This window comes from Ixodes scapularis, unplaced genomic scaffold (genome assembly GCF_016920785.2).
Source record: "Ixodes scapularis isolate PalLabHiFi unplaced genomic scaffold, ASM1692078v2 PGA_scaffold12__126_contigs__length_90152505, whole genome shotgun sequence".
In the NCBI taxonomy this organism is placed as follows: Eukaryota; Metazoa; Arthropoda; class Arachnida; order Ixodida; family Ixodidae; genus Ixodes; species Ixodes scapularis.
Genome location: NW_024609838.1, coordinates 9,848,474 through 9,861,303, shown reverse-complemented (window position 1 = coordinate 9,861,303; position 12,830 = coordinate 9,848,474). Strand labels below are relative to the sequence as shown.

The following is a 12,830-nucleotide window of genomic DNA, read 5'->3' as shown; positions in this document are numbered from 1 at the left end:
CCAAGGAGACTGAAACTAGCACATGCCTAGCTCTTGCCATTTCCATGGCAGCTTGCATACAGTTTTAACACAAATCACCAGAAAGTCACAGGTTTAAGGATGACTATGCAGGCGATTGATCATACCGAGAAAGCCCGGAGACGAGAGGTTTTCCGGTACGACCACAAAGTCACCTCCAGCAATAGCTTTCCAAAAAAAAAAAAACAAATGAAGCAACAAAAACAGTATCAAGGTTTCCAAGTAAAAACACAAGCATTTTCAAAACTAATTAAATACTGAGTAGTTTGTGTTTACAATGCAAACACAAACTATTCAGTCTGCAATATGCAGATACAATCATTTGGGTTGCAGGTAAAAAAAGGCCTTCTATGCAGGTAAAAAAATGACCGCATCTCCACATGGTGAATGATGTTAATTGGGGCGAAGCTCTGGTGGTGCTTGCCTGCGTAAACGCTGAGCCGCAGCATGCCGAGCCTTTTGTTCGTTTTCATCCATGTCAAAAAGAGAATGTGTGGTATGAAACGTGATTATATACGCATTTGTGCATTTGACCGCAGCGCCCTCTCATCTATAAACGTTGAACCAATGCATGCAAAGTTTAACGCGATTATATACGCGTTTGACCGCAGCGCCCTCTCCAGTATAGACATTGAGCGGCTACATGCAACGTTTCATAAATGACATCCCGAGCTCTTGAGTTACTACCACATCTCAGAACCCCCTACTCGTCCCGCAGTCGTGGCCGAGTGGTTAAGGCGATGGACTAGAAATCCAATGGGGTCTCTTTGCACAGGTTCGAATCCTGTCAACTGCACAAATATTTCTTCTTTTTTTTTTTTTCCCTACACAGGCATGTGAGCTCACGAGCACGATCACGATCACGAGCACGAGCGAGACCGATGTGAGCACGGACGCCGGACGGACAAGCCTGGACCCTAAGGAGCTTCGCCCCTAAAAAATGTGTTCTATGTAGGTTAATGAAAAAGGCATACTATGTAGGGAAATTAAATATCACTCTATGCAGGTGAATAAAAAGGTCTTGTATACAGTGAACAGAAGAGGCCTTTTATACAAGTAAAGAAGAGGCCTTATATGCATGTAACTAAAGAGGAATTTCATGCAGGCCAATGAGAAAGGCCTACAAAGGTGAACGAAGGGGCCTTCTATGCAAGGAAACGAAAAAAAATTCCCTCACCTGCATCATGGCAGGCACGGACGTGGGTCCCCCGGGACTGCCTCTAGCCGCCTGCTGGGGCGCCTGGCAGCCAGCCCTGGGACCACCCGGCTGCGGGGCCACGCCCCCCGCCCCCATGGGACCGCCCCCCTGGGGAGGAGGAGGCGTAGGGGCCCCGCCCCCTCCCATCATAGGACCGCCCCCGGGCTGGAGGTGCTGCTGCTGGGACTGGGGCGGGGGCGCTCCGTAAGTGGGGCCGCCGCCCCCGTACGGCCCCTGCTGGGGTCCCATGGGGGGCCCTCCAACCGACTGGGGGGACGGGCGCATCAGGGGAGAGGGGGCACCTGAGAGGGAGACGGCAGGGGACGGGAAGAAAAAGTTAGCCTTGAAGGTGAACGTTTCAGCAGACGTCTTCCTGGTTGGGTTAAATGTTATAAATAAATAAAGGGGAAATGCCAATCAACCCCTAAAAGATCGTAGGGACTACAATCTTTTAGGACTACGACACTCTAGTGCGTCGTAAACTACGCAGTCGACGACACTTAGAGGAGACACCAAAGAAACAGGCCTCTACCATAGAGGAAAACGAAAATGCTGATCCTTGTTTGTAAATAACCAACTTTGAAGAAAACGAAGGTACCGCACCTGGTTTGAAAACTAACCACCGTAAAAAATGAAGATACTGCTCTACATTCACGGCAGAAAAAAAGAAAGAAGCTGCTTCTCTTTTACATAGCCCCCCTGAAGAAGGTGCCGAGCGGGCACCGAAACGTTGGGACCCTACAATCGTTTAGGGATTGGTTGGCGTTTGCCGTTTATTTATTTATAAAAAGTTAGTCCCTTGGACTTTTCCCAAAAGCGCTCCAAAGGCATAGCGTTTAGAATGCCTTTGACTGCAATTTTTCTGTTTATTTCGGCTGCTTCGCAACGGAGGAGCGTAGAAGCAGTCATTGGTGGTCCCGACAGGCCCGGACGTCTAACGAGCCTTTAATAAACGCAGAAGCAACAAAATATTGCTCCCAACACCGCCGGCAGTCTTTCTTATGTCCATTTTGCGAGAAAACGCCCGTGTCATGCTTGGTACAAAGCAACACCAAAGTTGACAAGCAACTGAACAACTTGAATGCATTGCAGTAGAATGGAAATGCCTAAAGGCGTCTGCCATTTGAGGACATGTTGAGCGCGCCAGTCAGAGAAGTGTAAAGGTGGCAGCAGCGAGGAAGCTCACCGGGGGGCCTGTGCATGTAGGGCCCCTGCTGCGACTGAGGTCCCTGGGGTCCGCCCACGCCGGAGGTTCCCTGCGCGGCCAAGTTGACGTGGTCCGGCACCGGCTGGTTGCGGGCCAGCAGCTTGTACGCCATGATCTGGGCCCGGAGCTGGGTCAGCTGCGGCGGGCTCAGCAGGGAGGGCTTGGGCATGGGTGGGGGGGTGCCCTCGGGGCCTGTGGCACCCCCCGCCCCGTTCGGCGCTCCGCCGCCTCCGTAGCCACCTTCGAGGCAAAGCATGTGCCCAAGAGTAGGCAATGGGACTGCAGGACGCCTACTACATTTTAGCTCGAACGGATGGATGCTAACAGCTGTGCCAGAGCCGTGTATACAGAGAGTTTGGTCAATGGGAGGCGCGGGCAGAGCCAGGGGGTGCACGACTCAGAAAGAGGGCTTGGCATGCTCGCTTGACCAACCAGAAGCCGAAAAGAATCCCCTAGCGGTGGTAGTGAGAAACAGTTCTGATCAAAGGTATATGTTCGTATATGATTTTAATAAGTGCATAAGAGTAAAGTGTAGTAACTCTTCGTGGTTGAAAATAGGGTACACGTGATGTTTTGATCATGATCATGCAGAAAGATCTAAGAAATGAATGCGCCGCTCAACTCTGTTTTGCTCGGACAGTGTGATTACTTGAACGGCAGATTCCCGGCCCTCGGCGCTTGGCGTAAGGTTTATGTCGGTCGTTCCGCTAGTCACACTCTTCCAACATCATTTTGGATGAGCGTGATTGAAACATCACGTGCACCATATTTCAGACACCGAGAGTTACTCTGATGCACTCATCAGGTTTGTTTCTCGCGACCACCGCCAGAGCACTATTTCCGGCTTCTGGTTGGTCACATTCGAATTTCTGAAAACGCCCTGGAACAAGCCCAGCTTGCTTTCGGCCAATGGCGCCTCCTCATTTGTCTCCTATATTTCCCAATGAATGGCCAAACTCTCTACATATACGGCTCTGAGCTGTGCCACCTAGCCTTCTCCGTTTGACCCCTTGCCACGCCTGAGTTTCCATGCGGGTTTCAGTCTCGATTTGCTTCCTACTTGTCCCAACTGGGTCGCTAATTTGATTTTTATGCGTAGAGCAACGTTTTGTCTCGTAAGAACACCCATTCAGGCAAATTTACGTTGTTCAACCTCATGCTCTATGGCAAACACTGGGATCTAGAAATTAGTCATAAACTACTTTAGTAATTAACTAAATAAGAAAGTTCCAGTTCCAAATAAATAAATGTCGGTTAAGGCCACTCCAAAAGAACGACCCCCCAATTCGAAAAAAATATCCCGGGTTGAAGGTACGCAGACATCCGTTAACTTTTGAGCCCCTGAATCAGTTTGTGTTCGATAAATAAATTTACATCCCAAAAGCGCACTACCGTTTTTCTGCGTGGAACTAAATTGTACGTTCGACATGCGGGGGGGAAAAAAAAAAAGGAAATCGAAGAGTTAAGGAGGGCTCTGGCGGTTTTACATGCTACCTGAACCGGCTACATTTCAAAGAGACCCGCGCTTTACTTTTCCCAGCACAAAATATATTATTCATAAATTCAGAATAGCTACCGATAAAACGGCAAATAAAGGTGGTGCCAAAACCAACGTTTGAATTCCCCCTGCACTTTCTAGGAGAGTGACGTATATCGCACATTTTTTTTCTTTCTGTCGAGGTAAGCTTCCACGGTGCTCGTTTCATACCGTCAAACCCGTAGCGTTTTCGGTAGAGCACTGCAGTTTAAAAGCGTGACAAGGAGCAAATTTGACAATTAAGTAACTCCCTGAAAAAAAAGTTATTTTGACCCATAATTTGGGCTTCAGCCGTGTCGGTCGATGCGTCGAACCGATTTCGATGCAAATCAGCTACCGTCATAGTCTTGCCGGCACTCCCCTTTAACATGCTTTGCGGTCCCTCTTGACAACCTCAACAAGACATTTAAGCGTGACTCGAACGTCACATGACACCCTGACACAGTCATTAAGCAAAATAGCTCTTATGGGGCTCTATTGCTCCCACGACTTTGACCCGTGCGTTAGTCAAGCATAATGTGCCGCTTTTCCAAAGAAACCCGGACGTGGTGGTGCGACACCATAACCCCTGGTTAGCTCAGTTGGTAGAGCGCTCCACTAGAAACGAAGAGGTCCCTGGTTCGATACCCGGACCAAGCGGATTTTTTCGGTCGCGCACCAGTCACCTAGCCGAGTTCGGAGATTTGTGTTTGCCCTTAGTACCCCTTGTTCCCTTCTCCGAGGCTTATTATCGTTACTCATAGCGCACAGGGTGTTAAAAACGCTACCTTGGGGCCCCGGCTCGGGCGTGTCGGCGCCCGATCCATGGTGGGGGTGCGACGGGGGCACCCCCTGGTGTTGCAGGGGCGGGCCCCCGCCGGGAGGCACGCCCTGCTGGGGAGGGTAGGGCTGCTGCTGCTGGTAGGGTGCCCCGCCACCGTAGGGCGGCTGCTGCTGAGGGGGCGGTCCCCCGTAAACCTGAGGCTGGACCGCGCCTAGAACGAAGCGACGGCATCAAATTAGACAACGATTCCTGGTTTCTCGCTGCACCCTGTAATTCAACTGTGGCGACAGCCAACGGAAGCTCCGCTTCGAGCACGTGCTAGTCGCCTTCTGCGAGCCTTGGCTGCGCATGCGGCGAAGTATTGTCGAAAGCATAAAGCTCGCGCTGGAGGTGGAGCATCTAGTGAATTCTTAACCTGTCACCGACTACACACATTCATGTTGCACAGACGCATTTTCCCTATAAATTTTCATGTAACGTCACCGTGTCACGTGATATTGTGTGATACCGTGGTGTATGTAACCTAACACCAACTTCGTGATTTCTGTGGAACTTCGTCATCCCGGGAATTTCGACGTCAATGGGCTCGGAAAACCTGCCGAAACGAAGCGACCGGAAGTCTCTCATGAGCCAAGACATGGCTAGTGCTTGTGAACAGAAAAATGGCCTATAGAAACGACCGACTCGACATGCACCCCCATCACGTTAACATAAGCAGACAAAGCGAAAGCTTCAACACCCTAGCTCCGGCATCCAGTGCCGTAACTGGACACCGGACACCAAAGTGCCTCGGATGGTTGGGCAGCCCTGGTGTCTGGCGCCATAATCAATCCCGAATCCAGAACCGTGCGTCGGCATCACCGTCGAGACGATCTAAACAGCAGAGAAAAGAGAAGGCCCCTCACCGGGTCCCATGTGGGGCTGGGGTGCATAGCCGTGGTGCGGTGGAGCCCCGCCCTCGGGGGGCATGCCCATGTGCTGCTGGGGCACGGGGGGTGGGCCCATGATGGGGCTGGGGGCCCCCGAGCTCCCCCCGCTCCCTCCCCCGGCGGGGGGCTTCCCCCTGCCCGCCATGGCGAGCATCTGCGAGTAGCGGGGGTCTTCCTTGTCCTCCATGTTGTTGATCGCCTGCAACGAACGAGAGAGCGCTGCGTTTTGTCGACGTCACGAAATTTGGGGGTTTTACGTGCCAAACCTACGACGGGCATCTGGCACGCCTTAGCGGAGGACTGAGGATTAATTTGACCACCTGGGGATCTTTTGACGTGCAACCGAAAGCTCGGTTACCACGGCGCCTTCTCCGCAATAAGCCTCCGTCATATTGCGGGCACCCCGGTCGGCATTCGAACCCGCCACCTGGGGATCCGTAGGCCGGCTCTCCTGCCTCGGAGCCACCGAGGCGGCTAGTTGACGTCACCAGCAAAACGGTCCGCGGCTGGGCTAGACAGCGGTGTTCCTTACGGCCACCACACCGGGGGTGGGGGGGGTAGTCTCTCCTTCCCACCGCAGGTCGGTGGGGTTGCTGCGACCTTGCAAACTCTTATGGTGCCTCAACTCCTTCTAATGAGGCACCCCTATCTCACTGTGTTGGCCTCTTCGCTCCGGGGCGAATCAATGGAATCTTGCGGGGGACTTGAGCGGAACACTTCTTTCTCGGCGCGTATTTATTGTAAGCCAAAAGTATTTCAATCGGCGCACTCCAGTTATTTTATGAGATTGTTGGCACACAGTTTCAATCACAATAGTCGAAACAGTTGTTCAAGGCGGTTCGGGCAGTACTGGGAGGTGTAACGTGTTCATGCCTCCCCTTAGGCAAAAAGAAAGAGCAAACAAAAACAAATCACACTGCTTTTAAAAGAGAGCAAAGGCTGTAAGGAATGCTACCGTCTAGCCCGGTCGTCGGTTGACACGGGGGACGAGTAAGAATGGGCCGAAGGATCTGTCGTAACCGTTTTCGGTCGTCTCACCGCGGTGCCCTACGCTTTCTTACCGGTTTCACGGACGGGAAATATGTGAACGTGCGCTTAGCCCTCGCGAGTGTTCAGAGTTGAAAGGGTGCATCTCATTTGTTGCATCTTTCCGAGCTCGCAGCCTGCGTGCTTCAGAATGGCAGGAACCGACTCGGGAAAACAGGTAAAAAGGTTAGATTTATCACGTACCAGATCTATGAGCGAGGAGCTACAGGATTTCTCTTAAAAGACATCTCTGTTTTAGACAGATCATCCGGGAAACTGTTTGCAAAAGCTCTGCGCAGTGTCTCAAAACTAACTTGTCACTGTTTCACATTGGGGAATTTTGTCAACACATGGAAGCTACCAGAAACAGGCAGGGAACAAGTTAATGGCTTCACGAAGCTACCGAGAGGCAACACAGTTGAGCAATGCCAAACCGATTTCAACACGAATGTAATAGTGTCGCGCGGCTTCAGTCGAACAATCAAGCTGCGAGCGACCCGGAGTGACGTTGCCGACGTAAGAAGGTCACCCTCCGCATCCAAAAACTCACCCTCTGCAGCATGTGGATGTTGTCGGACGGGTAGCCCTGCATGTGGCCCTCGGGTGGATGAGAGTTAGCGGGCTGCTGCTGCTGTTGTTGCTGCTGCGGAGGGCCTTGCAATTGAGGGCCCGGTGACGCCGACATGATCTCTTCGCCGGACGCCATTGTCGGCTACGTCGTCCAGCTAGACAGGTTTAAGAAAAAACAACAAAGAACAGAAAGACCGAGTTAAAGCCAAATTTGGGGGCTGTGGCTCTCAAATGATTATGCCTATCAAATTCTGGCTCTCAAATGCTAAATTTGTCACTACCACATTTAGTAAATAATCTCTGTAAAATGCTAAATTTATAACTACCACATTTAGTAAATAATCTCTGTAAAACTGTGTGGATTTAGATGGTGTAGTATTAAAAGACAAGGTTTGATTATTCAAAATATACATTGCACAAAGACAGGACAGAAGAAAGAGGAGACACAATTGCTGAAAATGCACTGCACTTTTTAATGCACTGTGCATTTTCAATCATCATGCACACCCAAGCTTCTATTCTATCCTAAAAAAGAAGCTTATAACTTTTTGAAAAAAAAATAAAAATAAAATAAAATGAGTTAGAGGTGATTTTTGGCGTATTTTTATCCTGTGAATCTGAATATCATGTTCGTTTTCCTCGCAGATGTAACTAAACGCGAGAAAACACGAAAAACCTCCAACCAGTCATGACGTCATACTATGATCTTTGGGCCGCCAAGCGCACATCGCTCATGTAGGTATCGCTCATGTAGGTAGCGCGTGATATTGCAAGCTTGCCAGGTGTATCTTTCCGCACTGACACCAGTCGTGAAGTCTATTACTGACCTTTTTTGAAAATAGCAAGAGTGCGCGTGCATAGCTTTGACAGGCGCTGAAGACGCGCGAGAGGAGAGATTATGAAAACTCCTAATGTGACGTCACGCCCTGGGAGGAAGGGGCTTCGGCGGTACTTTAAAAATTAATTTCTGCAGCCTTCGTGGACCAAATTAGAAAAAAGGATCTCGCTATTCGTGATCCTGGAGGCCAAACGAAGACGATTTGGGTGTTTCTTCTGTGCATGACTTTGCCAAGTATGGAAATCTAGGCCAATGATTGTTGCTTTTTGTTGTTGTTTAGCAACAATTTTTTTGTGTGTGTGTGTTTTGTTGTTTATGAGCGAATTTTTCTTTCCTTGATGCTAACGATCGTAAGGGCCCAAGGGCATGTCAAGCTGTACACAGCAGCTTTTTTCCCCCTTGTGTCCTTGTCATAATCGATGGAAAATAAAGATATTGCTATTATTATTAAACCAACAAGGGGCATCTGGGACGTCCCAGTGGAGGACAAGATTGATTTCGACCACCTGGGGATCTTTCGACGCGCGACCAATGTCTCGTTTCTCCGCAATAAGCCTCCGTCAGACTGCGGGCACCTCGGCAGGGATTCGAACCCGCCGAAACACTAAGCCGAGCGAACTTTAGGGACGCTCAAACGCACCAACACGTCCAAGATCGGCACACGTTAACGTCTGCTTGTCAACCGATTGTTGGAGTGATCACGCACTGCAGCCATTGCAGCGGCAAAACATGGAGGTTGCTACGCGCTTCATGGCGGTGTTTATTCGCTCGTAGACGGTTCTTTTTTTTCGCACGACTAACGGCCGTAAACAATGCCAAATGGATCCGTTTAACTTGTTTAACCTACCAAACATGGTTTTATGCCGAGTTCGGACACTGAAAAAGTCAACAAAACACTAAACATACGCTGAAAATGAAGTAGAAACGCTGGGTTCCCTCGAGTGCCGTCGCCCATTCCAACAAGGTTGCTTCAAAACAGGGCTGGTTCCTTCCATATACGTCAAGTTCAAGGGTTTCCACGATCGATACCGCAGGGTCGGACACTATACGCGTTCTAGAGTACCGCAAATTAGCTTACACCGGCGGTTCTTTCATTCATTGCCACACGTAATAAGGAAAATAAAAATAAAAAAGTAACAACGGCGACGAAAACCACCTCGGGCGTGAGATCGACACGATCGGTGGGTCGAAAATAGGACGTCGTGATACTCGGCAGAGAAGGCATAGCGCGTTTGTACACGCCATGAGATTGATTTAAAGGTCCGGACTTACCTGTCAAGGTGGCCCGCAACCTGCAAGTTCTGTTTTATCGCGCAGTTTACACAAAAAACGTCGGGAGCGACTACAATGGCGTACCATAAACGATCGGCAGCAAGCCGGAGCTAGCCGGACGCGAGTCAGGTAGCCAGTTGCGAGCCAACCAAAGCCAGAGGAAAAACACCGGCCCTTTCACCCATAAAGATCGTACATACTCTTTCACCTGCACGTTTGCGGTGTAAAAATAAAATATTAGCGGTTTTATAGTTAAATAAAATATTTCTGGCGCTTAAATAGCGTATACTGAATGTAGATTTGAACTATTGGGATACTTTCATAGCGCGAAACGCGCTAACTCAACGACCGGCCAAAACAGCGTTCCAAACAACATGGCGCCAACCTGAAACCAGGAAAAGTTTCGCTTTGAAATTTAGAGACCCACTCGGCGCCGGCAAGAAAACGTTTGTGGCAGAGTGTCTGATTTACGCATATAAAAGAAAATGACTGCGGTAGATTCAAGAAGGCCGCTAAACGTTCTGATCGGCTGTACAGGCAGCGTAGCCTCCGTGAAGGTGCCGCTGCTCTGCAAGCTCCTGACCGAAGCCGACACGGGCGACCGAAAAATCACGCTCAAACTGGTCGCGACCACGAACTCGCTTCATTTCTTTGACCGGACGCAGATACCGCCGTCGGTGCCGCTCCTTCTCGACGAACACGAGTGGGAGACGTGGCAGAAGATGTCCGATCCCGTACTTCACATCGAGCTCCGACGCTGGGCCGACCTGATGGTGATTGCGCCGCTGGACGCCAACACCCTGGCGAAGATCGCATGCGGGCTGTGCGACAACTTGATCACCTGCGTCGCTCGGGCCTGGGACATGGGCAAGCCGCTGCTGTTCTGCCCCGCCATGAACACCCACATGTGGAGTCACCCGCTGACCGGCAGGCAAATCCAGGTGCTCAAGGAGCTCGGTTACAGCGAGGTGGCTTGCATCGAGAAGAAACTGGCGTGCGGAGACACTGGGTTCGGGGCGATGGCCGAGGTACCCACCATCGTGGCTGAGATACTTCGAGCCCTACAAGTTTCGAAACCTTAGCGAGAGGCCTGCGTAAGGTACTACACATCGACAGCCATGAAAACCAAAGTGCAATTCTCCTTCATAATATTTGCTACACAACGTTTTCTCTGCTTCAACTGTGCGTACCCGAATACAAAGATTAGACAGCTCATTAATAGAGGGAAGATCATCTCACCCAACAGTGCCTTTTTGACACATCCTAATCAAGTTATATCTATGGTATAGCCTCAATGGACCTTTCGCCAAATATCCAAAGTGTCAAGGAGAGTTCCGGGAACCCAAGTACACCCTATGTGTCTAAAATATTCCAAGTAAATAACTAAAAAAAAAAAAAAGGTGGCAAATGCACATGCAAATTGGCAAATTTTAATTTTTTGCTTCAGAACAGTTACTGCCGCACATATGCCATCACGTGTAGCATGTGTAATTACACTTTTAGCATGCTCCTCGGTGCTCGAGTAATTTAGGTGTATTGAAGACACACACCACCTTCATTTTTGCTGAGCTCCAACACCAATATGCCTCATGACGACGCCACTGCAGCTGCTACCAACAGTTTGTACAACACCGAACACCAATAATCAGGCCTCAGCTGCACAATTGCTTGAATGCAATCACTTTGGTCTTTGTATTACAAACAGGACCACTATGGGCGCAAAAAATGACCACAAATTATGCCAACATGTTCGGGCCATAACTGGAAAGCCAATTCCTCTTGAATCATCCTATCCAGCCATATTTGTAGATACATTAATTGATATTGATATTTATTTGAGCTCAGAAAGCTGCAGCGCCATAGAAAGGCAAGCTGCCCATACCGTGAAGGCCTGCGGCACCACTTCTAATGATGATGAAATGGTATTGTACAGATGTTGATGATGGAACGTTGAAGAGGGTGAGGAGCATTAGACCTAACAACGGTCCTTGCAACGGTTGTCTTTGCGGGGCCGCCATGGTCTGCTGACTTCTAGCAGGACAGTCTCGAGTGCATAACGAGGGCTCCCTGCATGTCCGGCTTGCAGACAAGCCTGCCGAACTTCCGACGACGCAGGGAGTCCAGCACCCGTGTGTTGGGGCTCCAGGAGCTGGTGCCGGTGTTGGCCGGCCAGCGGTCTTCGCAAAACCGAGCGTAGAAGTCTCCCAGCTTACGGACGAGCTTGTAACCGAGCAGCGGGAGCACCCTGTCGATCGAAGACATGGCGTGTGCCACTGGTCCGGCGGGTTGTCTGACGACGGGAAAACCACGTCTTATGCCCAGCTGACTTCCTCTTCTTCGACTCCGTCTTCATCAATATACAATATTGATGAAGAGAGGACGAGGGCCAGGCAGAAATTCTGTTCTTGTTGTGCTTTAACTGTGAGACGCATAAAATCTGCCCCCTCAAGACACATATTTCAAAACAGCTGCTGTATCCATGGTCGGGCTTCCAGTTTTGCCAGAAGCACCACTCGTGGTAATCATACCTAACTTACAAATTCTATGCAATATTCGAAGACTTAAATGAAAACAGTGGAAAGCTGTCTGTAGTACAGCACACAACATTGTGAATCAGAATGGTGTACTGGATTCTTTTAACAAAATCCAAATTTCTTGCAGCATCATTTTTTTTGCCTTAGTTCTTGATGGGCCCCCCTCTGGCTTTCTAGGAAGGGTTTAAAAATTTGTGCAGCTTTCGTTTTGTGTTTAGCAAATCTTTGAAACTTGCTGACCAATTTATAATAGAAGCAACAGAGGCGAAAGCTGTTTGGTGTTCAGACCAATTTAGTTGTCTTGTTTGTTTAGAATTTCTGACCCTTCTTTTGCTTGTATGCCACACTTTCGTAGAGCATCCGTTGTTGCTGGCCTTTATTTTCGTTCCCTTTCTTAGTATTACCTTTCCCGTGTTGTCTCAGTTTCTTTTATACGTGTTGCACCCTATCCACATCTCTTCCTTTTTCATACCTTCACCAATTGTTTTTAAGGTGATTTTACTTCATGTCAAATTCCTGGTGAAGCTGACTCCTGGTGAAACTGTTGTGAATAAACGTTTTTAAGTTTTAAAGTGTCATTTCATTCAGATATGTTTTGCATTAACATGCAGAGCTTTAGTATCAATAGCTCCATACAATTTACCTGAATCTCCTGCACTGGTGCAGAAAAGTGTAAAGCAGCGCACTTCCGGAAGTATAGTGCTCTACACTTTTCAGCACCAGTGCAGAAGGCGCAGGTAAATCAAACAAAACTACTGTAGTCACAGGGTAGTTTCTACTTTAAAGAGGTACTTTGGAATTTTGTTCATAGTCCTCCAATTATTGTGTCAAAATGTTTTTACTGCGGAGCTGTTGAGGGCTAGTTTCCCGAAAATCGTGTCCCCCACAAAGAAATGTTGACACAAAACTCTGGACGGCTACTGCCATCTATGAGCGAC

General features: G+C 49.3%; 2 protein-coding genes across 3 annotated transcripts in view; one reads left to right on the top strand and one right to left on the bottom strand.

Moving 5' to 3' along the window:
- LOC8033690 (transcription activator BRG1) overlaps positions 1–9,470 on the bottom strand; it is a 49,481-nt gene extending 40,011 nt beyond the window's left edge. Inside the window, exons 1-6 of one of the 2 annotated variants that reach the window (XM_029974852.4) lie at positions 9,359–9,470; positions 7,229–7,403; positions 5,629–5,851; positions 4,728–4,934; positions 2,403–2,663; positions 1,196–1,518 (exon numbers count right to left, since the gene is read on the bottom strand). In XM_029974852.4, coding sequence (XP_029830712.3) covers positions 1,196–1,518; positions 2,403–2,663; positions 4,728–4,934; positions 5,629–5,851; positions 7,229–7,384 — 1,170 coding nt within the window. In that variant the 5' untranslated portion in view covers positions 7,385–7,403; positions 9,359–9,470. The remainder of the gene's footprint in view (positions 1–1,195; positions 1,519–2,402; positions 2,664–4,727; positions 4,935–5,628; positions 5,852–7,228; positions 7,404–9,358) is intronic. The other variant, XM_029974853.4, reaches the window with a different exon arrangement.
- A 242-nt stretch (positions 9,471–9,712) lies between these two features.
- On the top strand, positions 9,713–12,464 carry LOC8033673 (phosphopantothenoylcysteine decarboxylase). The gene has a single exon (XM_002405240.5). The coding sequence runs from the start codon at positions 9,844–9,846 to the stop codon at positions 10,438–10,440; it is 597 nt and encodes a 198-aa protein (XP_002405284.4). The 5' UTR covers positions 9,713–9,843; the 3' UTR covers positions 10,441–12,464.
- The last annotated feature ends 366 nt before the right edge of the window (positions 12,465–12,830 follow it).